The sequence below is a fragment of the Peromyscus maniculatus genome, chromosome 17 (assembly GCF_049852395.1).
Source record: "Peromyscus maniculatus bairdii isolate BWxNUB_F1_BW_parent chromosome 17, HU_Pman_BW_mat_3.1, whole genome shotgun sequence".
Lineage (NCBI taxonomy): Eukaryota > Metazoa > Chordata > Mammalia > Rodentia > Cricetidae > Peromyscus > Peromyscus maniculatus.
The window spans coordinates 4,222,048-4,246,748 of record NC_134868.1 but is presented as its reverse complement, the minus strand read 5'-3'; the positions used below and the strand labels follow the sequence as shown (position 1 = coordinate 4,246,748).

At 51.8% G+C, this 24,701-nt stretch overlaps 2 protein-coding genes across 3 annotated transcripts; one reads left to right on the top strand and one right to left on the bottom strand.

Moving 5' to 3' along the window:
- Nucleotides 1–330: 330 nt before the first annotated feature.
- On the top strand, nt 331–14,425 carry Hsh2d (hematopoietic SH2 domain containing). Of its 2 annotated transcripts, XM_076553234.1 has the most exons (8): nt 331–5,093; nt 7,333–7,599; nt 7,719–7,838; nt 8,141–8,287; nt 9,574–9,663; nt 10,451–10,616; nt 11,019–11,144; nt 12,856–14,425. In XM_076553234.1, exons 4-8 carry the CDS (start codon nt 8,163–8,165, stop codon nt 13,363–13,365), a joined length of 1,017 nt encoding a protein of 338 aa, XP_076409349.1. In that variant the 5' UTR covers nt 331–5,093; nt 7,333–7,599; nt 7,719–7,838; nt 8,141–8,162; the 3' UTR covers nt 13,366–14,425. The 2 variants fall into 2 exon arrangements, with proteins under 2 accessions (XP_076409349.1, XP_006989944.1); XM_006989882.4 differs by lacking the exon at nt 7,333–7,599.
- Nucleotides 14,426–15,188: 763 nt separating this feature from the next.
- Cib3 (calcium and integrin binding family member 3) lies at nt 15,189–24,310 on the bottom strand. Its single transcript, XM_006989883.4, has 5 exons — nt 24,224–24,310; nt 21,735–21,846; nt 18,364–18,511; nt 16,904–17,099; nt 15,189–15,274 (listed from the first exon to the last, which is right to left on the bottom strand). Exons 1-5 carry the CDS (start codon nt 24,301–24,303, stop codon nt 15,253–15,255), a joined length of 558 nt encoding a protein of 185 aa, XP_006989945.2. The 5' UTR covers nt 24,304–24,310; the 3' UTR covers nt 15,189–15,252.
- Between the last annotated feature and the right edge of the window lie 391 nt (nt 24,311–24,701).

Here is a 24,701-nt window from a genome sequence, read left to right as displayed (position 1 = left end):
TGCCTGCTTCCTACCTGGGAAGTACTCCACCACACTCCCCAAAGGCCTTGCCTCTTAAAAGCCCACCACCTCCTAAGTTCACAGAGAGCCAGACACATAGCCTTTCAAGCCACAAGCTCTAGCCAAACTACAGCACACATTCAGCTAAGATGAATCACTCTAAGAGAAGGAAAAAAAAAAATCAGCTAATGAAGCCAGACATGATGGAACATGCCTTTAATCCCAGCACTCGGGAGGCAGAGTGGGCAGATCGCTGAGTTGAGGCCAGGGCTACACAGAGAAACTGGAGGCGGGCGGGGGGGGGGGGGGGGGGGGGGGGGGGAGGGGGGGATTTTAATAGGGTGAGCAAGGGAGCATAAGGAAAGTGGGCAGAAGCTTCCAGAATCCTCTGCCAAAGCAGTCACGTACCATGCACTTCACCCCACATGAACAGACTGCCAGCATGTGAAGGGGTGATCTGCCAGGTAAGGGCAGTGTCTGCACCCGGGTTTCTATGGGGCCACCATGGAGACTCCCATGTGGTGTCAGCAGGACGCCCTCCTCCCAGTGCGCATGTGCGTGTGTGTGTGTGTGTGTGTGTGTGTGTGTGTGTGTGTGTGTGTGTGTGTGCAGATAGCATGCACCACACTGAGCCGTCCAGATGAGGGTGTGTTTGGACTTGCTTTTTGTGGTTTTTGACCGAGGGTCATTATGAAGCCCAGGCTGCTCTAGGATTCTGCAGCAGGCCTGACACAGCCTCTGGGTGCTGGGATGACAGGCAGTCTCCACCAAACCCCGCTATCTTTGTTCTGAGCCCTTAATGTGCTGTGGGTAAGAGGGAGCTGCCAGCTCAGATATCTCGGGCCACCATCCCTATGTGTGCCATGGAGGGATCCCAGCTCCCACCTCACAGGACAGTAGGGAGAGCCGGGAAGACAGGTGGAGTGGGGCTGGAAAGAGGAGGTGAACGATGGCTACGAAGGCACGCTAAGCCTTCCTACAGGGGTGAAGAACACTTACTGCCCTTGCAGGGGTCCCTGGTTCTATTTCCACCACCCACCCGGTGGCTCACCACCATCCTTAAGTCCAGCCCCAGAGTACCGATAAACCTGGCACACACTAGGCACACATGTGCACAGACACACATGCTAGCCAAACACCCGCACACATAAAAAGTAACATCCTGTACATGTCATAATTGACATCCCTGCAGTATTTTTTTTTAAATATTTATTATGTATAACTCTTCTTCCTGCAGGCCAGGAGAGGGCGCCAGATCTCACTACAGAGGGTTGGGAGCCACCATGGTTGCTGGGAGTTAAACTCAGGACCTCTGGAAGTGCTCTTAACCACTGAGCCATCTCTCCAGCTCAACATCCCTTTAGTATTATCTGGCCCTCAGAAGGAACTCTGCACATCTGGTCCTGCCAGACATGTGCGGTCTGGGTTCCACATCAGCATTCACAGAGCAGGGTTCACGGCCAAAGTTTGGTACCCAGAGTCTTCAGGGAATAATAATAGTGTGTCTTTGAGCAGAGAGAGATGCTTTTCAACGTAACAGGAGGATAACAACAACAAAAAGATCCCAAATAAAAATGGCATTAAGGAGCAGAGCATGGGAGCCAGGCTGGTCTTCCCCAGCACTGGAGAAGTTAGGACAGGAGGGAGAGGGGTGTGAGGCCAGTGTGGACTATTTATGGGGCTGGGGAAGGCTTTTTAATTTTATTTTTCTGTGTTTGTTTTGCCTGCATGTATGTCTGTGCACCACATTCATGCCTGGTGCCCATGGAGGCCAGAAGATGCATCGAATGAATCCCTTGGAGCCAGAGTTACAAGTGAGCCACCATGTGGATCCTTGGAACCAAATCCTGGTATTCAAGCAAGGGCAGCCAGTGGTCCTAACTACTGAGGCGTCTCTCCAGGCCTTGGGCAGGTTTTTAACACAATCACAGGCTTAAAATATCTTCCCCAAAGTCAAGTTTAGAGTAGGGTTTGTTTGTTTGTTGTTGCTGTTTTTAAGATTTATTTACTTATTATGTATACAGTGTTCTGCCACAGTGTTCTGCCTACAGGCCAGAAGAGGGCACCAGATCTCATTACGGATTGTTGTGAGCCACCATGTGGTTGCTGGGAATTGAACTCAGGACCTCTGGAAGAGCAGCCAGTGCTCTTAACCACTAAGGCATCTCTCCAGCCCTAGAGTATGTTTTATCGCTCAGTCCCCGTGAGCAGGCACTACTTCCTGTGGCCCCCCTTGTGAGCTGCCCTGGGTAGCTGTCCTCTGTCTGCGTTTGCCTGCTCTGGCTGTCTGCCAGTGGTAATGACACACACCCTTCTGTGCTGGCCGCTGTTGCTCAGCAACAGCTTCTGGTGTTTTGTTTTGTTGAGATAGGGTCTCATTGTGTAGCCCTAGCTAGCCTGTTCTCCATATGTAGACCAGGCTGGCCTTGGATTAACTGAGGTCTACCCGCTTCTGCTTCCCAAGGGCTGCCATTCAAGGCGAGAGCCATCATACCCAGCAGCAGTAAGTTATTAGTTTATACAAGTTATAGCCTGCGGCAGAACTTCCCTCTTTCCAATGTGTGGTGCCGTGTTTTGAGTGTGTCTTCCAAGGTTCCTGGGCTCGCAGCTCAAGCCCAATGTAGTAGTAGATCCTTTTTTTTTTTTTTAACTTAAAAGATGTATCTTTTTTTTCTGTGTGTGTATGTGTTCAGAGGTCAGAGGACAACTTGTAGGAGTCACTGTGTGATTCCTAGGGACCAAACTCAGGTCATCATGCTCGGCAGCAAATGCAGTTACCGCGGAGCCATCCTATCCTCTGCCCACCCTCCCTCTTTTGAGATAGGACACAGCCCAGACTGTATCTAGCTTTCCTCCTGCCTCGGCCTCTCCAAGTGCTGGGATGAGAGGTACGCCATCATTTCTTCTGCTTCAACCCTGACATCCAGTACGGCACCTGCACAGAACTCAAGCCCAGCCAACGTTTGTGAAACGAAAGAATGAACAAGGGAAGGAGTAGAGCAGATGCCCTAGGCAGAGAGAAGTATAAAATGGCGCCTCTGCCCCTTCTTGTCTGCCCCCTGTCCCGAGTCTGTGGCCCAAATGGATGTGGTTTGGCCGCAGCTACCTACCCTGAGGATTGTCCACTCCAGCTCACCCTAGGAGGTCAAGGAAAGAAGCTGACAGAGGGAGAGGGACCTCGGGGTCCCCGTTACCTTCTCCCTGTCTACACTGCTTTGGTGGCCACCACGGCCCCCTTCCTTCCTCTGGGAGCCGTGTGTCCGTTTGTGAACCACAGACATGGCGGGCGGGCGGGGGAATTCTACTTTAACTGCTGACAGGAAGATGTTATCCTGTGGAAGACCGCAGCCCAAGAGCTAAGCTGAAACAGCTCGTGTTCTCTGAGACTGAGCGCCGTGCACATAAGAACCGCAAAGACCTGGCTGTCCAGATGACACTACACTGGTCTAGTGCCTTCTGGACTCTTCTGTCCTTCGCCATGGAAGCTGGGGACCAGGCCAGAGCAAGCAAGTGTGAGGAGGATCAGAGAGGTCAAGGGAGTTGGCCCAGCCAGTGAAGTCAGAGCCTGTCTCACCTGGAGCCAAGTCAGAAGGCACCAAATTAAGTCATAATAATCACCCAGATGAAGTGACTCAGCTGAGCCCCTGGGCCCTTTGCTTGAGTGGGTCTATCATGGGGCCAACCCTGGTCTCCTCTGTTTTCCTTTGTCAGCCCAAAGACTCCCAAGCCCACAGCACCCTGGGAAGAGCGGTGTGTGTGTGTGTGCGTGTGCGTGCGTGCGTGCGTGCGTGCGTGTGTGTGAAGGGCTCCCAGCTCCATCCTAGAAGGTGTCAACTTCCCGATGCCCTGGAGAGGAGGAAGTAATAGCTTTGCCACCTGGTGTGGAGCCAAGAGAGGCCGAGGCAGCTGTTCACAGCCAACTCAGCTTTGCCTGTTGGGCACAGGGACACATCACCCAGGACCCAGGGTATGCACAGGAGTCCCCATACAATGTTTTTGTTCATTTTAAAATCAGAAGTCAGGCATGGACTGGACCTACAGCTCAGTCAGCAAGGTGCTCGCCTGTGATGATGAAGCGCTGGGTCCCATGGTCCCGCCCATGATCCCAGCACCCCAGAGGCGGAAGCAGCAAGAGCAGGGCTTCGCAGCAGCCTCAGCCTCAGTGTAGTGGGTTCCAGGCCAGCCAGGGCTCCATGAGACCCTGTCTTAGAAAAACAAAGTAAAGTAAATGGACATTCTGGTTTTGTTTTCTTGCTTTGGTTTTGTTTGGATTTTGAGTTCGAGGCTCCCTATGTATCCCAGGCTAACCTGGAACCCCAAATCCTCCTGCCTCAGGCTTCTAAATGCTGGGACTATAAACCTGAGCCATCACGCTTTTATGTTGGTCTGGAGGCAACACAGAATGTCATTTCAAGAGTGTTTTTGCAAAGGAAGGCAAGACAGAGCTGTGTGTGCAGTCTGTCCTTCAATGGCTCTCCAACCTCAGGGCCTTTGCACATGCTGTTCTCTGTCTACACACTCTTCCTGCACCCCGTACCCACCGAGCAGTCTACTTGCCTGCCCCCTTTCACTTTCTGACTGCCACACCCCCATTTCCTGACAGACGACTGCCTCGGGTCTGCAATAAGGGCAGGAAACGCAGCTCCGTTGGCAGAGTGCATGTCTAGCAAGCATGGAGTTCTGGGTTCCATCGCCAGGACTGCATAATCTTGGCATGATGGTACAGGCCTGCCAGCACTCAGGAGGTGGAGGCAGGAGGATCGGGAGTTCAAGGGCACCTTCAGCTACACAGTAAATTCCAGGCTAGCCTGGGCTACATGAGACTGTGTCTCAAAAGGGAAGGAGGGGCTGCAGCTGTCTTTGGGGATCCATGGAGCTGGCAGCAAATAGCTACTGAGCAAACACTTGGCAGGAGCCAGTATCAGCTACAGATACAAGCCCTGAGCTTGGTCCCGCCCTTGTTCACCTGCTGGAGGAAACAGGAACTGCCTGGGGCTGCCCGCCCTGCCCCTCTGACGTGCAGACCCTGAAGTGAAACTTAGGCTCCAGCGGCAGCTCAGGAGCCCTGCGGAACACGGCCCAGGCTCTCCAAGGTATGTGTCCTACATCCTGAGCTCCACATCTGGAATCCTGGCATCGCTGCATCCCTACATTCCCCAACTGCAGAGCCTCTGTGGCTCCAGCTCCGGGTGGAGTGGACCTGGGAGATAAGGGAAAGGCTTACCAGGGAAGGGGACCGCGTGCAAGCTCTGTCATGGTTCGCCACACCTGCCATTCCAGCACTGTGGTGGCCGAGGCAGGCTAGATCATGAGTTTGAGGCTGGCTTCAGCTACCTAGTGAGACCTGTTTCAAAGAAACCAACGACCTGTGTGTGTCCTAAGGAAGCAATGAGGGTAAGACAGAGAGAGATAAAGTCCCTCCAGCTCCTTGGGATCCAGCTGGAGCCAGCAGAGGAAGGAACAATGGGGAACCTCAAGGGGAGGGAACATTGCCCTGATTTTTGTAGGAGAGGGAGGCAGGAAGGCTGGCTGGAGGAAAGGACATTTGCATTGGGTCTTGAAAGAAGTGTAACAGTGCTCTGAGGTGAAAAGAGAATTCTGTGCCAGCTTGTGACTGGGTTCAGCTGTATTTTATACAGAGGCAGATGTAGAGTCCCTTCATGACGGGATACGTTCTGGGAGATGCCTTGGTAGGTGATTTTGTCACAGCGTGTACTTCCACAGCCTGGCTGCACCCCTGGGGACCGGGACTCCAATCTGCATGAATACTGTCAGAACTGGAGCACCATGGAGGTGTCTGTGCCTGCATGGTGAATAATGAAATAAGAAAGGGGAAGTAAAGGGAAGGGCTGACAGGGTGGCCCAGTCGATAAAGCATTTGGCAGAGGGTCGTGAGGACCTGAGCGCAGATCCCCAGAACCCAAGTCAAGTCTGGCAGGCAATCCATGGCCACCTGTCATCCCGGAGGCGTGTGGGAGGTGGAGGCAAGAGAGCCCCAGGGCAGCTGGCTAGTCAGACTCACCGAAGCTGCCAGCTCCAGCTTATTCAGAGACTCTGCTTCAATACGTAAGGGGGAGAGGGAATGAAGAAGACACTTGATGTCAATTTCAGGCCTACATACACCCGCACACGTGTGTGTCCGTACACTTGGACACACACACACACACACTGTTTTTTTGTTTGTTTGTTTGTTTGTTTGTTTGTTTGTTTCAAGACAGAGTTTCTCTCTATAACAGTCCTAGCTGTCCTGGATCTCGCTCTGTAGCCCAGGCTGGCCTCAAACTCACAGAGATCCACCTGCCTCTGCCTCCCGAGTGCTGCGATTAAAGGTGTGTGCCACTACTGCCCGGCTACACTAAAATTTTTAAATATCAGAATGAGTTTGGAGAGAAGGGTAAATGGTTAAGAGTGCACACTGCTCCTGCAGAGGATCTGAGTTCAGTTCCCAGCACCTGCACTGGGAGGCTCACAACCACCTGTAAATCTCTCCAGGGATCTAGTGCTACCTTCCGGCCTCCGGTGGTACCTGCACACACATGGCTGATAAACATTTACACATACACAGAGAGAGAGAGAGAGAGAGAGAGAGAGAGAGAGAGAGAGAGAGAGAGAGAGAGAGAGAGAGAGAGAAGCACACACACATAAATAAAAATAAAAACCTTTTAAAAATAAATAAGTAATAAAATAAATAAAAACCAGGGAATGGGAGAGTTTCAGCTCCACTATTATTATTTTCAAGGGTGGTCTATAAACACCTGATGCTTCTGTCTCCACCTTGTAAGTACTGAAATGACAGATGTACACCACCACATTTGGCCTTTTGTTTTTAATCCAGGGTCTCCCAGCATCGTCCTGGTAGCTTTGAGCTCATGGTAGACCTGCCGCAGCCTCCCAAGTGCAGGGATTATGGGTATGTGGCAATAGCCTGGGGTCCTGGCACAGTGTAACCTGGGTTAAATAGAGCAGGCCTGTCATCCCAGCACTTGGGACAGGGAGGTGAGACGATCAGGAGTTCAGGGTTATCCTTAGCTACACCAAGGCCAGCCTGGTCTACATAATTCTGTCTCAAAAAATAAAAATAAAACAGAAAATAAAGAGGCCGCCTCTCACCTTTCCATATATACAGGTGTGTAAGCAATCTATAGAATATATAATGTGTTGACTGTATAGTACTTTGTCCCAGCCATCCCCTTCCAAAGACGTCACCTAACCACAGAAGTTAAGGCCCCCGAGCAGTTAAGTTTATGACTTCACACAGCAGCCATGTAGGGTAGAATTTGAACCCAGATAATCTGCCTCTAATCCCAGATGCTTTGATGCCTGTGATCCCAGGCCTCATCCTGGGGAGACCCCAGCCTGGAAGAGACAGTTCACCTCCATGGAACCCCTGCTGAGAGAGAGGGAACAGGAAATGGAGGCAGAGACAGTGTGCAGCTCGGTTATCAAGTGTTCATTAATGGATTGGTTAATGACTTTCCTCGGAGTGCCTTTGGGCCACACCTGAGGGAATGAGTTTGTTGTCTGGGAAGAAAGGCAGCAGAGCCACCCTGTGTCAACTGGCCCCTCCCTGTGGGAGCAGCCCATCAGCCAGGGCTGGAGGTGGGGACTGCACACACAGCTCAGGTCTCGGGACTGAAAGAAGAGTGATTGAGGCCCCGGGGCAGAGTTTCTTGCTGGTTTTCCTTCAGGTTAACACTTAAGACCGTTTTGCCTTTCAGGACCATGTCCTTTATGTCCTCAGCCCACAAAGCCCTGCGGTACCCTGAGTGTAAATCAACCAACATGAGTGTGAATTAACAGCACACAGGAGGAGCTGTCTGTCACCTAAGGAGGGAGAGGTAGGACGGTTGGGGGTTCAAGGCCATCCTTGTCTACATGGTTCGTTTCAGGCTAGCTTGTCTCATTGACCAAACCAAGAGCCCCCTTAGTCCATAAAGTGCTTGCTGTGTGAGCATTAAGAATTCAGATTTGCCTTCCAGCAGCCACGGAGACAACAGAGAAAAACAAAGGCCCAGCACGGGGTGGGGGTTAGGGGGTATGGGAGGACCCCTGGGATTCTGTGACCAGCCCCAGCTTTAGTGACAGACCCTTTCTCAGAATATAAGGTGAGGTATGAAGAATCTTTCCCTCCTCCCCCAAGGTGACCGCCTTCCTTGGATGCCATGGCAGAAGCCTGGAAGCTGCCCCCACCACTGCCCCCTCGGCTGGACTGGTTTGTGCACACCCAAGCAGACCCACTGGTCCAATACGGGATCCCGGAGTGGTTCCACGGCACCATCTCTCGAGAGTAAGGACGTAATGATAACCCCCATCCTGCCATATCCTCCTTCTTAGTCGTCACCCCTAACCACAGTGAACATTTGGGGGTATACCCAGGTGGCAAGCCCCCTGTTCACACCATTCCCAGATTAGCTCCCGGCCATGGGAACAGATAAGGTTAGACACCTGCCTGAGGTCACACAGCAGATGCATAGCACAGCTGGGCTCTAGACTCAGTGCATCAGACGGATCATAGCCCCGGCTTTTTCACCTGGGGTACTGTGCTCCACCTAAGAGGATTTCAGATCTGGGACAGGCAAGCAGGGGCTGTGGGAGATAGAAGATCTACTTCAGGGTCAACATCAGAGGCCTCCAAGTGTCCACAACCCAGCGCTTCAAACCACCAAGAAAGACAGGGTATTATATACTTATTCAGAGACTGTGGCAATGGCTTGATTGGTAAAGTGCTTGTAGCTTAGTTGATAGAGTGCTTGTAACTCAGTTGGTAGAGTGCTTGCCTGGCACACACAAAGCCCTTCAATCTGTTCCCATTCTGCAGAAACCAAGCATAAGGTCATCCCAGTACTCAGAAGGTGGAGGATCAGGAGTTCAAGTTCATCCTCAGCTGTATAGTGAGTGTGAGGCCAGCCTGAGCTACATGACCTTTCCCCCAAAAGAAAAGAAAGGCAGCCTGACAGTGCAGGCCTGCAAGCTCCAGGGCCTGTCAGGCGTGCCCGGGTCAGGGTCAGGTGTGCCCAGGTCAGGGTCAGGGTTCCCAGGTCAGGTCAGGTGTGCCCAGGTCAGGGTCAGGTGTGCCCAGGTCAGGGTCAGGTGTTCCCAGGTCAGGATCAGGTGTTCCCAGGTCAGGGTCAGGGTTCCCAGGTCAGGTCAGGGTTTCCAGGTCAGGGTCAGGGTTCCCAGGTCAGGGTTCCCAGGTCAGGGTCAGGTATTCCCAGGTCAGGGTCAGGGTTCCCAGGTCAGGGTCAGGTATTCCCAGGTCAGGGTCAGGGTTCCCAGGTCAGGTGTTCCCAGGTCAGGGTCAGGGTTCCCAGGTCAGGATTCCCAGGTCAGGGTCAGGGTTCCCAGGTCAGGGTCAGGTGGGGGTCCAAGGTTGCTCTGTGTGTTGATCAGAGGGGTGGGGGTGGACAGGCACGCACAGAACATAGAGGTGAGAGACCTGGGCTGCCGTGTGCAAAACTAAAAGAGCCCTGTGCATAACCAGAGCCAGATGGAGCCCCGGGTTGCTAACATCCCCTGTGCTGGCCGGCCTGCCTCCATATCCAGCCTCTCCTTCCTTCCTCTGTGCCTCTCCAGAGCTGCTGAGAACCTGCTGGAGTCACAACCCCTGGGGTCCTTTCTCATCCGAGTCAGCCACAGCCATGTGGGCTACACCCTTTCCTACAAGTAAGGCCATGGGGGAGGTTAGGCCCAGGCTTCCCGGAGAGGGACAAAGGCACCTCATGCATAAGGGGCCTGCCCAGTGTGCAGGCCTGGAACACTAGGGCAGCCCTGAGACCTGGGTCTGAGGATCGGGCAGGCAGAGATCTGAGGGTGGCCCCTGCCTCCTTCCATCCTTCACCTTCAGATTAGTGACATGAGTCTGGGTCAGGGAAGTCAGGGCTGTGAGCTCCTGGGGCCTCAAAGCCTGATTTTGGCATCTTTGAGCAGTCACGGGAAAACCTTCCTCCTTCCCTCCCTCCCTTCCTTCCTCCCTCCCTCCCTCCCTCCCTCCCTCCTTTCTCTATCCCTGTCTTCCTATTTGGGAGAGGGTTTCATAGCCAGGCGGCCTTGAACTGGCTATGCAGTATGGGGGTACACATCTGTTAACCCAGCATGGGAAAGCTGAGTCAGGGGGATCTGAAATTCAAGGTCCTCCTTGGCTACATAGTAAGTTTAAGTGTAGCCTGGACTCCATGAGATGGTGTCTTTAAAATGAGAAGATTACTATCATTTTGCTACTACTATTTGGTTGAGACTGAGTCTCACCGTGTAGCCCAGGCTGGCTTCCAACCCTCCATCCTTTTCCCCTGGGTCTCCCAACGCAGGGATGACAGGCAGGCACCCCAATTAGCTCGTATCCCCTTATTTCACCCACCCAAGAACTCCTGAGGTGGGCCTTGGAAGCCCTGCGTGGTAACTGGGGAGATCTAGGCACAGTGGCTGCATCCCAAGCCCAGCAGTGTCTCCGCAGAGCCCAGACCTGCTGCCGTCACTTCATGGTGAAGCTCTCGGACGACGGGACTTTCATCCTTCCTGGGGACCACGTAACGCACGCCTCTCTGGACGCCCTGGTCACTTTCCACCAGCAGAAACCCATTCGGCCATACGGGGAGCTGCTGACGCAAGCCTGCGGGCAGGTGGGAGCGAGGGGACCCCAGTTGGGGGCCCGCGAGTGCCAGAGGCTCCCTAGCATGGAATCCACAGGGGTTCATCTGCAGGAATGATGGCTTTCCTCTGAGGCTGGTGGGCGTGGCTTACCTGATGTGAACTGGGCTCGTTCAGTTAATGAATGATGAGTGTGGCCTAAGATCTGCTGTAAGCTGGAGCTCTTTCCACCATCTGAGACTTGTGAGCAGGGCTCTTTCATCCAGGCTGGTGGGCGTGGCCTAGACACTGTGGGCGGGGCTCTTCCCCTGAGGCCCGGTGGGCGTGGCCTGGGTTCTGATACCCGCTTTCAGAGGCCTCCAAACCAGGGTTCTCCCCATCCCAGCCTTTCCCACTGCTGAGTCTGAGTTCTATGTCTCTTCCACACCTTGCAGAAGGATCCAGCAAACGTGGACTACGAAGATCTCTTCCTGTACTCGAATGCCCTGGCTCAGGATGCTGAAAGCCGAGGTGGTGGCCCCACGGATGTTCAGAGGCCTTCTTCCTGCCCTCCCAAAGAGGTAGGTCCTGGGAGGCACCTCCAGCCTGGCTCTGGCAGAGAAAGATGCTAGAGCAGGCCCTTTCTAGAAAGAGTTCTCTTCTGTAGCTGGGTAATTAAAGAAAAAGACAACTTTCCAGTGATTTCTAGACTCGGATTAGATTCCACGTTGCCGTCTCGGGTTGTGTGTTGCTCAGTGGTAGAGCGCTTGTCGGGGTGCCTAAGCTCAGGGTTCCATCTCTACCCCACCAGAAGCAACCAGGAACTCTGGAACTTCAGCCCCGCCCCCTGAGCTGCTTCTTGTGTTCAGACCCATCAGCCGCCCTGAGAACCTTTGGTGCCGTTCTCCTCCAGGCCCTTCCTCCTGGGACACTTGCCAGGATTCTTCTTTTAGAAGCCATTCAAGGGTCTCTCTCCCTAGTTCCTGGATCTTAAGTTTCACCACACACATTGCCCCGTGTGGTCATTGCAGAGAACCACTTCCGACAACGTGAGAGGCTTTTGTTTATTCTGGGTGTGCAGGTGTTACTTTCTGTTTCTCCCATCAAGCCTTGCGGCCCAGGTGGCTGACTCATTCTGCACTGCTGTCCTCACCCCTCCAAGGGGACCTGGCACATTTTTTGTTTGTTTCTGTTGAGACAAGGTCACTCTGTGTAGCCCTGGCTGGCCTCAACTCCCTATGTAGTCCAGGCTGGTTTCAAACTCACAGAGATCCTCCTGCCTCTGCCTCCTGGGTGCTGGGATTAAAGGTGTGCTCCACCAGGGGGCTGGAGAGATGGCTCAGAGGTTAAGAGCATTGACTGCTCTTCTAGAGGTCCTGAGTTCATTTCCCAGCAACCACATGGTGGCTCACAGCCATCTGTAATGAGATCTGGTGTCTTCTTATGGTGTGCAGACATACGTGCAGGCAAACCACTGTATACATAATAAATAAATAAATCTTAAAAAAAAAAAAAAAAAAAGGCATGCACCGCCAGGCCCAGCCAGGCCCAGCCAGGCCCAGCCAGGCCCAGCCAGGCCCAGCCAGGCCCAGCCAGGTCACCATTTGAAGGAGCCAGGCTAATGAATCTTCAGTGTGGATGGGTGAATAAATGATGGATGTGTGTGCTGTGGTTCCTCAAGGCTAGTGGACCCTTCAGGTTGAGCCCATGTTATACTCCAGGCTTCCTGTGTTGCAGGGGTGGGGGGTGGGGTGTCTGACAGTGGCGGGAATGAAGCAGGCTGGTGTTTTGGACATCTGTTTGGGTGCAAGTCAGAGAAGACATCCTGGAGGCGGTTTCAGGGAGCTGGACACAGAGATTCAGGAAGGGCCTTCCCAGAGTGGGGAGACGTGTGCCAAGGCCCTGGGGCTTGTGTGTCTACAGAACAGAGTGACAAATGGCAATACATGGACCACTGTGGCTAGGGACCTCAGGGGTACTTAGTGATCCTATCTTCTACCCCCTCAACGGAGACGGGTGGGGCAAATGCTGACAATAGAAGTGGTCCCCAAAAGCATGTTGGGTAAATTCATTGAGCCACGCCCCCAGCCTAGCTGTAATTTTTTTTTTTTTGAGAAAATTTGCCAAACCTTGAGAACGGTGGTGAAGCCACACATAGACATGGGCAGGATGGGGCAGTGATCGGTCTTGGGAGCGCCAGTGCCCTGAGGCAAGGTTGTGGGGTTGCCTGGAGCTTTGCTGATCAGCCGGGCCCCAGGCCTCCCCTTCTCTGTTCCCTGTTCCCTATTCCAGGCTCCTGAAAGGAAGCTTTCTGCAGCAACGGATGGAAAGCTTGCATCTGCCCCCTGCTCCCCAAAAGCACTTTTTGGGGAGGCGGGGCAGAGGCTGTGGAAGAACCTGAGGACGCTGCCAGACACCAGCCGGAGGGTAAAGCAGAGGCTCACTTCGCACCTGTCAGCCACGAACCTCCTCGGGGACGTGAGGCGTGTGGCACAGCATCGCAGCCCAAGGACTCGAGCGTCCAGCTGGGACAGCGCTCGCCACTCCGCGGACCCCTGTGCAGCCACCTCTCTCCAAAACCCCTCAGAGCCCCAGGCCTGGAGAGGCGAAGAAGCCACCCTCACAGCCTCTAGGCCTGCCAGCTGGAAGGAGGCGGTCTCAGGGGTCAAGGCCTGGCGTGAAAAGGTGGTGAGGGCCCTGTCGGTCCAGGCAACCAAGCCAGAGCCTGTAGACTTGCCAGAAGCCCAGGACTGGCTACCCGAGGAATACCTCCCACCACCACCTTTCGCCCCTGGGTACTGACAGCGCCCCCCACCCCCACCCCACTATCTTGGGTACCGGCCTCTTCTTTCCAGTCCCCACCCATGTCCTCACAACCAGAGAGCTGTGTTAAAGAGGTTACGGGCTGAATTCTGCAGCTGCCAGCAGAGGGACCTGATTATTCTAATAATAACAGGAGTACCTCTTTAGGGACTCAGGTGAGATAAAGGCGTTTGCAGGCAAGCGTGAGTACCTGAGTTCGATCCCTGGTACTCACATGATGGAGGGTGAGCCCCAACTCCTGAAAGTTGCCCTCCGACCTCCACATACATGTGTTGATATACACATGTAGTAAATATAACTTTAAAAATAATTACCACAGTGACTTGGTGGGCACAGCACATGCCAGGCCTGTATCCCAACCTCTCTGATCATGGGTTAGCCATCTGTATCATGGGCTCCACATTTCACATTCAACCACATTAGCCTACGGAGTGAATTCCAGACCAGTGTTAAAAAAAAAAAATCAGAGCAGGCAAGATGGCTCCAGTTAAGGTACTTGCAGCTAAGCCTGGGGATCTGGGCTTGAGCCCCAGGACCCATGGTGGAAGGAGAGATCCCATTCCTATGAGCTGTACTCTGACCTCTACACATGTGCCCCGTCCGTGCCAACAAATAATATTATAAAAAAATTGAAAGGCAACGTGGACAGCCTTTGAGGAACAACAGTCAAAGTTGTCCTCTGGCATCTGCCTGCAAGAGAACACACATGAGCACATGCATCCCTCCTCCCCACAAAACACAAAGGCATCTGTCCAGGGTGGCCGTTGGTAGTGGCCTCTGAAAGCATTCCTACATTAAAGTGCTGTGTGATCTTCGATGAACATAGACCTCTCTGGGCCCATTTCTTCTCTTGGGAGATGGGGAAGACAGCGGTCCCTTCTCAGGAGGAACATGTAGAAAAGAGGCAGGGAGGAGCTGGGCTTCTATCACCATCATCATCGAGATAGGGTCTCATTATGTAATCCTGGCTGTGCCAGAACTGACAGAGATCCACCTGCCTCTGCCTCCTGAATGACAAGATTAAAGTTGTACCACACCAGGCCTGTCCTATTTTCATTTTTATTATTTTTGTTTTGTTTGAGATAATGTCTCTCTGTGTACCCCTAGCTGTCCTGGAACTCACTATGTAGACAAGGCTAGCCTTGAACTCACAGAGATCTGCCTGCCTTTGCCTCCTAAGTGCTAGGATTAATAGCATGTGCTACCACCAACCGGCTAGAACTATTTTCATTTTTAAATGTGTGTATGTGGGTATGTGTGTGTGCACATAAGTGCAGTTGCCCATGGTGGCCAGAAGGTGGCATCAGGCCTGCTGGAATGGGAGGTTCAAAGCAGTTGAGAGCCACCACCACATAGCAGCTGGAACCCAACCCAGGGACCAAGTCCTCTGCAAGAGCAGTAAGTGCTGCTAATAGCTGAGCCATCTCTCCAACCCCAGAGCCTGATGCTTTTAATCACTGGAGTGAGTGGTCTGGGAATTCTGGGTGGCTGGGCCATGTGGTGGGATAACCACCTAGCGGGCAGGCGGGTGCCCTACACAAAGACCCTGGGACAACCTTGGGCTCCTGGAATTCACAAGACATGGAGGTGTGAGTGAAAAATGAGGCACTCATGGGCTCGAGTTGGCCTCTGGAAAGGAGCTATGGTGTGGCTTGGACAGCTTTCATATGTTAACTGTGAAGTTCCTGGTTTGAGGTCTAGAAATCAGTTTGTTGTATGAATGGAAGATGGCAACTCAGAGTGGGTGTGGCCACACCCAAAGCCACACAGCAGAGAGCAAAGATCCTGAGGCAGGTTTGATTCCTGTTTATTCAGAGAGATCAGAGTCGAGATGGGTGAGGGTCAGGCCTCATCCTCCGGGCACTGTCAGATGCGGATGTGGAAGGTGCTGTGTACAGAAAACAGAGGCATCACTGATAGCTCGAAAATAGATACTGGGTCCCCAATACTCTCTCTTTAGACCCAGAGGCAAGCAGGGATCCACAGGAATATGGACGCCCTAGAAATCACAGACAGTAATTCTCCTGCCCCTATGAGACTTAGGCTATAGGTCAACATCAGGGGTCATTCCTCAGGCTTCCACACTATATTTTATAAAATATTTACCTGTTTATGTGTGCATGCGCGTGCGCGCGCGCGCGCACACACACACACACACACACACACACACACACACACGCACATGGATCCCCTGGAACTGGAGTTACAGGCAATTGTGAGCCACCATGTGGTGCTGGGAAACAGAACCCAGGTCTTTGGCCTGAGCAGCAATCACTCTTAATCACTGAGCCCTCTCACCAGCCCCAGAGATCTGTTTTTCGTTTGGTTAGTTTTGGATTTTGAAAGCCTTGCCTTATTCTGTAGTTCAGGAAGCCCTGGAACTCACAGCAATCATCCTGCCTCAGACTTCTGGATGCTTCAACTACAGGTATGTGTGCCACCATGCCCGCTCTCCATGGGGATCTTAGGCACCTATCTGGGTAAGCATTCACACTCCCGCCTCTTCCCAGACTGGCTGTCGGCCCTCTCTGAGCCTCAGTTTACTCCTCAGATAATCGGGAGTGTTTAGGCTTCAATTTATGGCACAGGGCTTTAACCTCAGCACTCAGGAGGCAGAGGCAGGTGAATCTTGTAGTGGGTAGCCATTCCAGCTTTGGTCTGGAAGTTCCAACCCCCATTGAGGCTTTGGTAACTATCACGCCCACAAGGAAGGGCCTGAAAACCAGACACTAGAGGTGGACAGAGGAGAGTTCTCCAGAGAACATAGCTGGACTACTGCTGCGTCTTTCCCAGAACCCTCAACCTACCTATTCCTTCATTTGTAAGTTATGCCATTAAATAACTCTCCTTTTAACTACGTGGAGTGGCTGTAATAATTTCACCTATACCTGGCGCCCAATGTGGGGCATGAACCCACGACCCTGAGATTAAGAGTCTCATGCTCTACTGACTGAGCTAGCCAGGCTCCCAGCAGCAAGAGAGCGCTGCACATCCCGATCTCGGGTCTTCAGGCCCTCCCTTGGCCCTGCCTTGTGGGTGTGATAGTGACCAAAGCCTCAGTGGGGGTCGGAACTTCCAGACCAAAGCTGGAATGGCTACCCACTCCAGAATCTCTGTGAATTCAAGACCTGTCTGGTCTACATAGAGAGTTCCAGGCCAGCTGGGTCTAAATAGTGAGACCTTTTCTGAGAAAAAGTAAACCAAACATAGGAATGGATGGATGTGGCCCTGGCCCGCAGTCTACCAACTCTGTGTTAACCATGCACCCACGTGCCCCCCCCCCAGCCCTGCAGTTGGGGCGCCGACCCTACCCCAGAATGCTGAGGACAGCTGTGTGGACAGTTTACAGCCAAACTCTGGCAGTTGATGGAAACACTGCTTATATCCACAGGAGATGTCCACAGCCTCTTGGTTATGGTTCTCAGACAGAGTGGGCTGAAGCCACAGAATCTGGGGAAGTTCCCTGAGGTATCTGATGACACAGCGGGAGTTCCCATCCCTGGGTCTGAACCTGCACCTGAGGAAGTCTGGCGCCCGCAGGATCATGTTTTGGAAGTCCTCCAGGGACAGCCGCCCATCATGGTCGCTGTCTGCTTCATCCAGTACCTTCTCACAGACCAGGGTCACCTCCTCAGCGCTCAGCTCCCCACGGGTCAGCCTGGTCACCGTCTGCCCCAGGTCCCACGCACAGATGTAGTTGTCATTGTTGAAGTCTGTGAGGCCGACAGTAGGGCTGGGACACCAGGTGGCAGGAGGACATGTCTGTCCCCAGGCTTTGGAATTGCACAGGGATGCCCGGAACTCAAGTGCCAGTTATTGATCACCTACTGATTACCCTAGAGCTTCACACCCTAGGCACTGAGAGCCACCCCAGCCATTGTGACAACTGTTTCTTTTACTTATACAACACCTAATGTATGCCAGGCACCACAATGACTGATTTTCTCTTACTTAAGCAAGCATTTATTGAGTGCCTTCTGTTTGCCAGCCATTATGATAACTTCATCTATCCATCCAGCCAGTCAACTAATTGAGCACTCACTGTGTGCCAGGCACTCATTCAAGAAATATTTACTAGGTACCTACTATGTGTCATACATGTTAACTTTTGCGGGGGGGAGGCATTTATTCACTTAACAAGTATTTGTTAAGTGCACACTATGTACCAGGCATCATAATTGCTTTTTATTCATTCACTGACCCATCAAGTATATATTGAATACCTACTGCTTGCCAGCCACTGTGGTAGTGATTTGTCATTCATTAACTCCCCCTACACATGCTAAAATAAATAAATAATGTTTTAAGTGTTTAGACCTGCGCCTGCCCACAGAGCTGCACACACGCTCCTGATGACTTCCACGGCAGATGTGGCTGAGGTCAGGGACACCGAGGACATTCCCAGGAGCATAAGTGAATCAGTCAACAGAGGGATCATCACATATGGGGTCTGTGAGCTGTTGGGGCCTGGGAGAGTTTTATTGGTCCATTTACTGAGCACCTACTGTGTGTTGGATACCTTAGCAACTGTTCTTCATTGACTCACTTGTGAGTATTAAGTGCCTGTTATGAGCCAGGCCATGAGAAAAGTGCTGTTATTCCACATGCCCTCATTCAGGAAATACTGAACACCTACATGCACTCTGAACAGAGACAGATGAGGATATGGCTCAGGGGGTAGAGCCTCTGCCTAGAATCCCCCAGTGAGGGGCTGGGGGCGTGGCTCAGGGGTGGAGCCCCTGCCTAGGATTCCGCCAGTGAGGAGCTGTAGATGGTGCTACAAATGTAGCACCCCCAGAGAGCAAATGTTCTGAGGCTGGAAGCATTTGATAAATTCAAGAAATGTGACTTATATAAATAGTGTACAAGGAGGTCTGGGATAGGGTGGAGGCCCTGGCTATGTGGACATTGGAGTCCCTGGGGAGATGAGCATTATATGGTCTCTGTCTGGTTCCCAGCCCAGGGCCCTGCACGCACCATAAATCTTAAAGGCGTAGTAGGCCTTCAGGTCCCGTGGAGCCATCTCACTCATCACTGAGAACATATCCAAGAAGTTCTCTAAGGTCATGTGACCATCTCCATCTTGAGAGAAGACCTGTGCAATCCTCTGTCGGAAAGGGTTATCCTGGGGACAGGAAGGCAAATATCTGCTGTATCCTCAGTGTGTGTGTGTGTGTGTGTGTGTGTGTGTGTGTGTGTGTGTGTGTGTGTGTTTCCAGGCTTGGAGACTGGATTTCACGCATGCTGAGCAAACACTCTACTACTTAGCTGTATCCTGTGTGTGTGTGTGTGTGTGTGTGTGTGTGTGTGTGTGTGCTCACTCTTTCTCTCATTTTAGTTTTTAAATAATGTTTTACTTATTGTTTGACAATTACATTCACATATATAATATATTTAAAAAAAAAAACTAGATTTAGGGCCCGGAGAGATGGCTCAGTGGGTAAGAGCTCTGGCTGCTCTTCCAGAGGACCCAGGTTCAGTGTCCAGCACCCACGTGGTGGCTCACACCATCTATATAGCTCCAGTTCCTAGGGATCCAACACCCCCTTCCAGACTCTGAAAACACAAGGCATGCACATGGTGTATAGACATACATGCAGGCAAATCACTCATACACATATCATAAAATATTTTTTAAAACTAAAATATACAGCTGGGGGTGGTTGGGGATGTAGCTCAGTGGCAGAGCACTTGCCTAGCAAGTACAAGGCCCTGGGTTTGGTCCTCAGCTCCAAGAAAGAAAGAAAGAAAGAAAGAAAGAAAGAAAGAAAGAAAGAAAGAAAGAAAGAAAGAAAGAAAGAAAGAAAGAAAGAAAGAAAGAAAGAAAAGCAAGCAAGTTGGGTGTGATGGTGCACACACTTAATCTCAGCACTCAGGAGACATAGACAGGTAGATTTATGTAGTGAGTTTTAGGGCTACATAGATTGTCTCAAAAAGCCAAAAGCAAAATAAAATAAAAAATCAGTAAAGGTTTATTTCATTTTAATGGTGTGTATGTGTGTGTGTGTGTGTGTGTGTGTGTGTGTGTGTGTGTGTGTGTGTACATGTGAGTACAGGTGCTTTCTTTTATGCCCTCTTGGAAGGAAATATCATTGTTCTTTGTTGTTGTTTTGAGATAGGGTTTCTCTGTGTAGCCCTGGCTTTCCTGGAACTCACTCTGTAGACCAGGCTGGCCTCCAACTCACAAGATTCTCCTGCCATTGCCTCCCGAGTGCTGGGATTAAAAGTGTGCACCACTACTGCCCAGCAGAGGGAAATTTCTTAAGGCACAGATGTAGAAAGGGAGGAGAAATACAAAATGCTCTACGATTGTGGTTCTCAGCCTTCACAATGCTGTGACCCTTTGACACAGTTCTTTATGTTGTAGTGACCCCCCAACCATAAAATTATTTTCATTGCTACTTCATAACTGTAATTTTAATACTATTATGAATCATAATGTAAACATCTGCGTTTCCCAATGGTCTTAGGCAACCCCTGTGAAAGAGTCATTTGATCCCCAAAGGAATCACAACCCACAGGTTGAGAACCACTGGTTAAGGGGAAGAGAAACACTCCATCCTGCAGGGTAGTCTATTAATACCTGAAGCACACAAAGTAGGCTCAGGAAGTCCCTGAAACTAACTAGACTCACTAGTCCTTTCCTCTCCAAGAGCTTATATGTTCTAAGGACTGCTGAGGGATGCTCTCAGACAAGCTGGGCCACTTAAAAGAGGCTCAGACATGAAGAGGTTGAGGCCAACGGAGTCACTTGGAAGGGACACTCTCCAACCTGCTGAGCCACCTGCAGGCTGTGCAGTGTGCTCCAGGATGCCAGCTCTGTGAGATGTCACTTGTGCTGGCGTGGGCTTTGGTGATGCGGCTGTCTGTGAGTCATTTCTGCTCCTGAGAGCAACCTGTGATGGTTTGAATAAGAACGGCCCCCATAGGCTCATGTATTTGAATTCTTAGTCATCAGGGAGTGGAACTACTTGAGAAGAATTAGAAGGTGTGGCCTTGTTGGAGGAAATGTGGAGGAAGTGTGTCACATGAGGTGGCCTTTGAGGTTTCAAAGGCCCAAGCCAGGCCCAATGGCTCTCCTTGCTGACTGTGGATCCGGATGTAGAACTCTCAGTGACTTCTCCAACACCATGTCTGCCTGTGGGCCACCTTGTTTCCTGCCATGATGATAATGGACTAAACCTCTGAAACTGTAAGCAAGCCCCAATGAGAGTTGCCATGGTCACCGGGTGGTAACGGTGCATGTCTTTAATCGCAGCACTCTGGAGGCAGAGGCAGGCGGATCTCTGTGAGTTCGAGGCCAGCCTGGGCTACAGAGCGAGTTCCAGGGCAGGCAACAAAACCACACAGAGAAACCCTGTCTCAAAAAAAAAAAAAAAAAAAAAAAAAAAAAGAGAGTTGCTGTGGTCATAGTGTCCCTTCACATCAATAGAAGAGTGGCCAAGACAGAACCCCAATAAAACCCATTGGTTCACCAAGGTTGGCTCTGGGAATAGCTGTACTTTGGTCTGTCATCTGGGTGAGTAGATGTCTATTCATGTTTCCTCAGGACTGGTGCCACACATCACCTCTGAGTGACACCACAAGACAGTATCAGATCCCCTGGGGCTGGAGTTACAAGTGGTTCTTTCCACACATACACACATTCCCCGACACACACACACACACACACACACACACACACACACACACACTCCGCATACCTACTCCCCTGACACACACATCATCTCCATACACACACACTGCCCCTCCACACACATCTCTCACACACTCGTACACCACCACCACACAAACACATCCCCCTTCCACACACACATCTTTCCATACACATGCACACACACACACATACACACACACATTTTGCCCATACATACACACATTCCCCTCACACACATCCCCCCACATTCCTCTCACACACATCCCCCCACATCCCCCTCACACACATCCCTCTCACATGCATACACACCCCTCTTATCCTCCCACACCTTTGGATGTCTCCTTCCCAACTCATGACTAAGCCCTTTGTCTTTCTGATTTCTTCCTTCCTTGCTTTTTTTCCCTTTTCCTTTTCCTATTTATTTATTTATTTATTTATTTATTTATTTAGAGGTAGGAGCTCACTGCATGGGTGACCTTGAACTTGCAACGTATCCCAGACCAGCCTCGAACTCACAGAGACCTGCTTGCCTCTCCAGGAGATGTGTTTCAACCTTGCTTCTCTTGTAGCAGCTGAGTCTCTCTGAGCCCCAGTTTTCTTTTCTGTGAAAGGGGGACACCAGCAGCTTCCACCTCATAGGAACAGGATGTCTGCATTCCGTTTCCCCTCTATCCCCACAGCCCAGCCATACCTTCAGCTCTGGCATGCTGCCAATCAGCTCGTAGGGCACCTTCACCTCAGGACAGGTGGTATAGTCGAGGGGTACCAGCTGGGGGGCCAGGTCCTGGTAGCGATAGAAGAGCCTGGTGTGGGGAGGGAGAAGCCAGGGAAGGCTGGGAGCCACGAGGCGGAAGGGACTTGTCCCTCATCATACCCACCGGCAGTTACTCACTCCATAAGGAAGGACGCTGGGTCCCCAGAGCCTCAGGCCAGAGTCTGACCCTGGATCACACAGAACCAGAAATAGGCACCTGTCTCCCTCCCCGGACAAGGCCAGGGTGCAGAGGGGAAGCAGAAACAAGGTAAGGAGGAAGTAGGGCTTCCTGGAGGAGGAGGCATTGGTGTTAGGCTTACAAGTAGGAATAGGAGTTGACCCGGGTGATGGAATTAGAAGAAGGAGGCGCTAATGACTGATCCATCATTCCATAGCCAATATTTGAGGGACCTGGCTATATAACCTATACGATTCATTATTACATCAGCAGGATCCTCTCTCTACTGACCCCTCCACCCAAGTCTCAGACTTTCTTCACTCTCTCCACACTAGGAGGCAGGTTTCCCCAATGGGGCAGGGCACAAACAGCTAATGTTCAGACCAGACCATTTTTTGGGGGTCTCCATATATAGCCTAGGCTATCTCATGCTCATCCTGCTTCAGCTCCCCAAGAGTGGGGATGGCCGGCTTGTGCTACCACTTCTGGTTGGATTTTTAAAAAAGGGAGTCTACAAAAACACTGGTGACTTTGTACCCTCCTCAAAGAGACCATCCTTGACATCTCTGATGTCCCCAAGCTGCTAAGAACTTTCTTGGAGGGACAAGGATGTCCCTGGGCTTTCTCATGACTGCATATCTGAGAACGGCTGGTGAGCCACAGTCCTAAATGCCCCACCCCCTTGTCTGGGTCCTCCAGGGAATGGCCTGAGTGTGTTATCTTTCCTTTAAACGTATTTTTACAGTTACATTATGTATTGATTTGTGTACATGTGTGTGCGTGCTACAGCCAATGTACCAAGGTCAGAAGACAACTAATGGGGGTGGATTCTCTCCTACAGTGTGAGCCCTGGGGTCTGAAATTGGTTCTCAGGCTTGGCAGCATGGACTTTTATTTGCTGAGCCATATGGAGGACCCAGAGAGTTTGTCTTTCTTTGTGGTATCCAGTAAGTCCCTCTCTCCTCCCAGTCTCGGTTACTCTGTTGGCAATCTGGAAGCTTGGGCCAGTTGAAATGCCAGACTCACCAGGACTCTGCCTGTCTGCTCTGGAAACAGAAGTCCTCCATGCCCAAGCCTCAGTTTCCCCACCAGTAATCTGATCATGATGGCCAAAGTGACCCTGCCAACTGTCCTCACACAGACAATGGGCTGATGGGTGAGAGGTGTGCCCATCAATAATGGATGCCCTGTGCCCACACAAGAGGGGCTCAGCCCTGAGCGCCCCACAGCTGAACCCCAGCCGGCTTGGGTTTCACGGCTCCAAGTTCACGGATAATGGTCCAACAGTCAGAAGGGTGACACAGGAGGTTTGTTTGTGTCCATCCTGCTGGGCTCAAGCCAGGGACCTGCAGTCACCCAGGAGCCACCCACCTTCACACCGCTCACGGCTCAGAGCCGGCCTCCCAACCTCAAAATGCCAATGTGCCTCTCCAGGGCTCCAGCACCTTCCGTGGCTCCCTGCTACCGCTGCGTAAAAGTACAAATTCCTCAGTACAAAAACTCTGCCAGTGTGACAGGATGTGACTTCTCGGCCAAGCGCATCTGCCTCGGCCCACTGACCTGGAGGCAACACCCACATCAAAGCTTTAACCTGACAGTGCTATTTTGACTCCCGTCATATTGCAAAAGACACAGAGCATGGTGGAGTATGCTTGTGATCCCAGCACTCAGGAGGCAGAAGCAGGCAGATCTCTGTGAGTTCAAGGCCCCCTTGGTCTACAGAGCGAGTTCCAGGACAGCCAGAACAACACAGAGAAACCCTGTTTCAAAAACAAAAACAAAAAACCACCAACGAAAAACCAAGGGGAACCAAAATGACGAAGTGGCTCATCTGGTAGAGGCCCTTGCTGACGTGCCGCCAAGCCTGGTGACCTGAGTGTGACCCCTGAGAGCCACATGGCAGAAAGAGAACATCTGAACCATCTGGACTCTGTCTCCAGCACCCAAGGGAGGTAGGAAAGAGTCAACCCCACAAAACGTCATCTGACATCTACACATGCACCCTGGCACAGGTGCACACACATTTGCACACTCACAGATCATGCTCCCCACAATAATAATAATAATTCAAAAACAACTTGCAGCCAGCTACAGTGGCACACACCTGAGACCCCAGGACTCAAGAGGAGAGGTAAGTTTGAGGCTAGCCTGAGCTCCTTCTCAAACCAAACAGAACAACAACCAACAGACTGCACAAAGGTTCAGCAGTGACTAGAAAGTTGTTTTGGGGTGTCGCCTCCCCACTGACCTCATGATCTCCTTCCTCGTGAAGAAAGTGCAGTCCTGTGGGGAGAGAAACTGGCTTGGCCCGGACCTGCCCCTCTCCATGTCCCCTCCAGTCACTCCAAACCCACACAGACAGCCTGATGTCACAAACAAGGCTCTGCGGAGACTCTTGGCTGCCTATGTCCCACACCAGGCTGTGCCAGAGGGCAGAACCCACCACCCACACCCACCTGGTATTCCTCCAGCTGCTCATGAGTGAACACAGTCTGCTTGTTGCCCATGCTGGGGACCGCAGTCTTGAATCCCCGGGAACTGAAATTCCAGGTGGCTCCTCAGGGGCACCCAGGCACATAGTGTCTGAGCAGATGCCCTGGCTGTCACCTGCCCACCCATCCAGTCACCCCAAGCTTAGTGAGGCTCAGGTTACAGCCTGGCTCTCTCTGGGCAACCGTTTGAATGTGTCCACAGGTGAGGAACGAGGCCCGTGGGAGGTCCCCGAG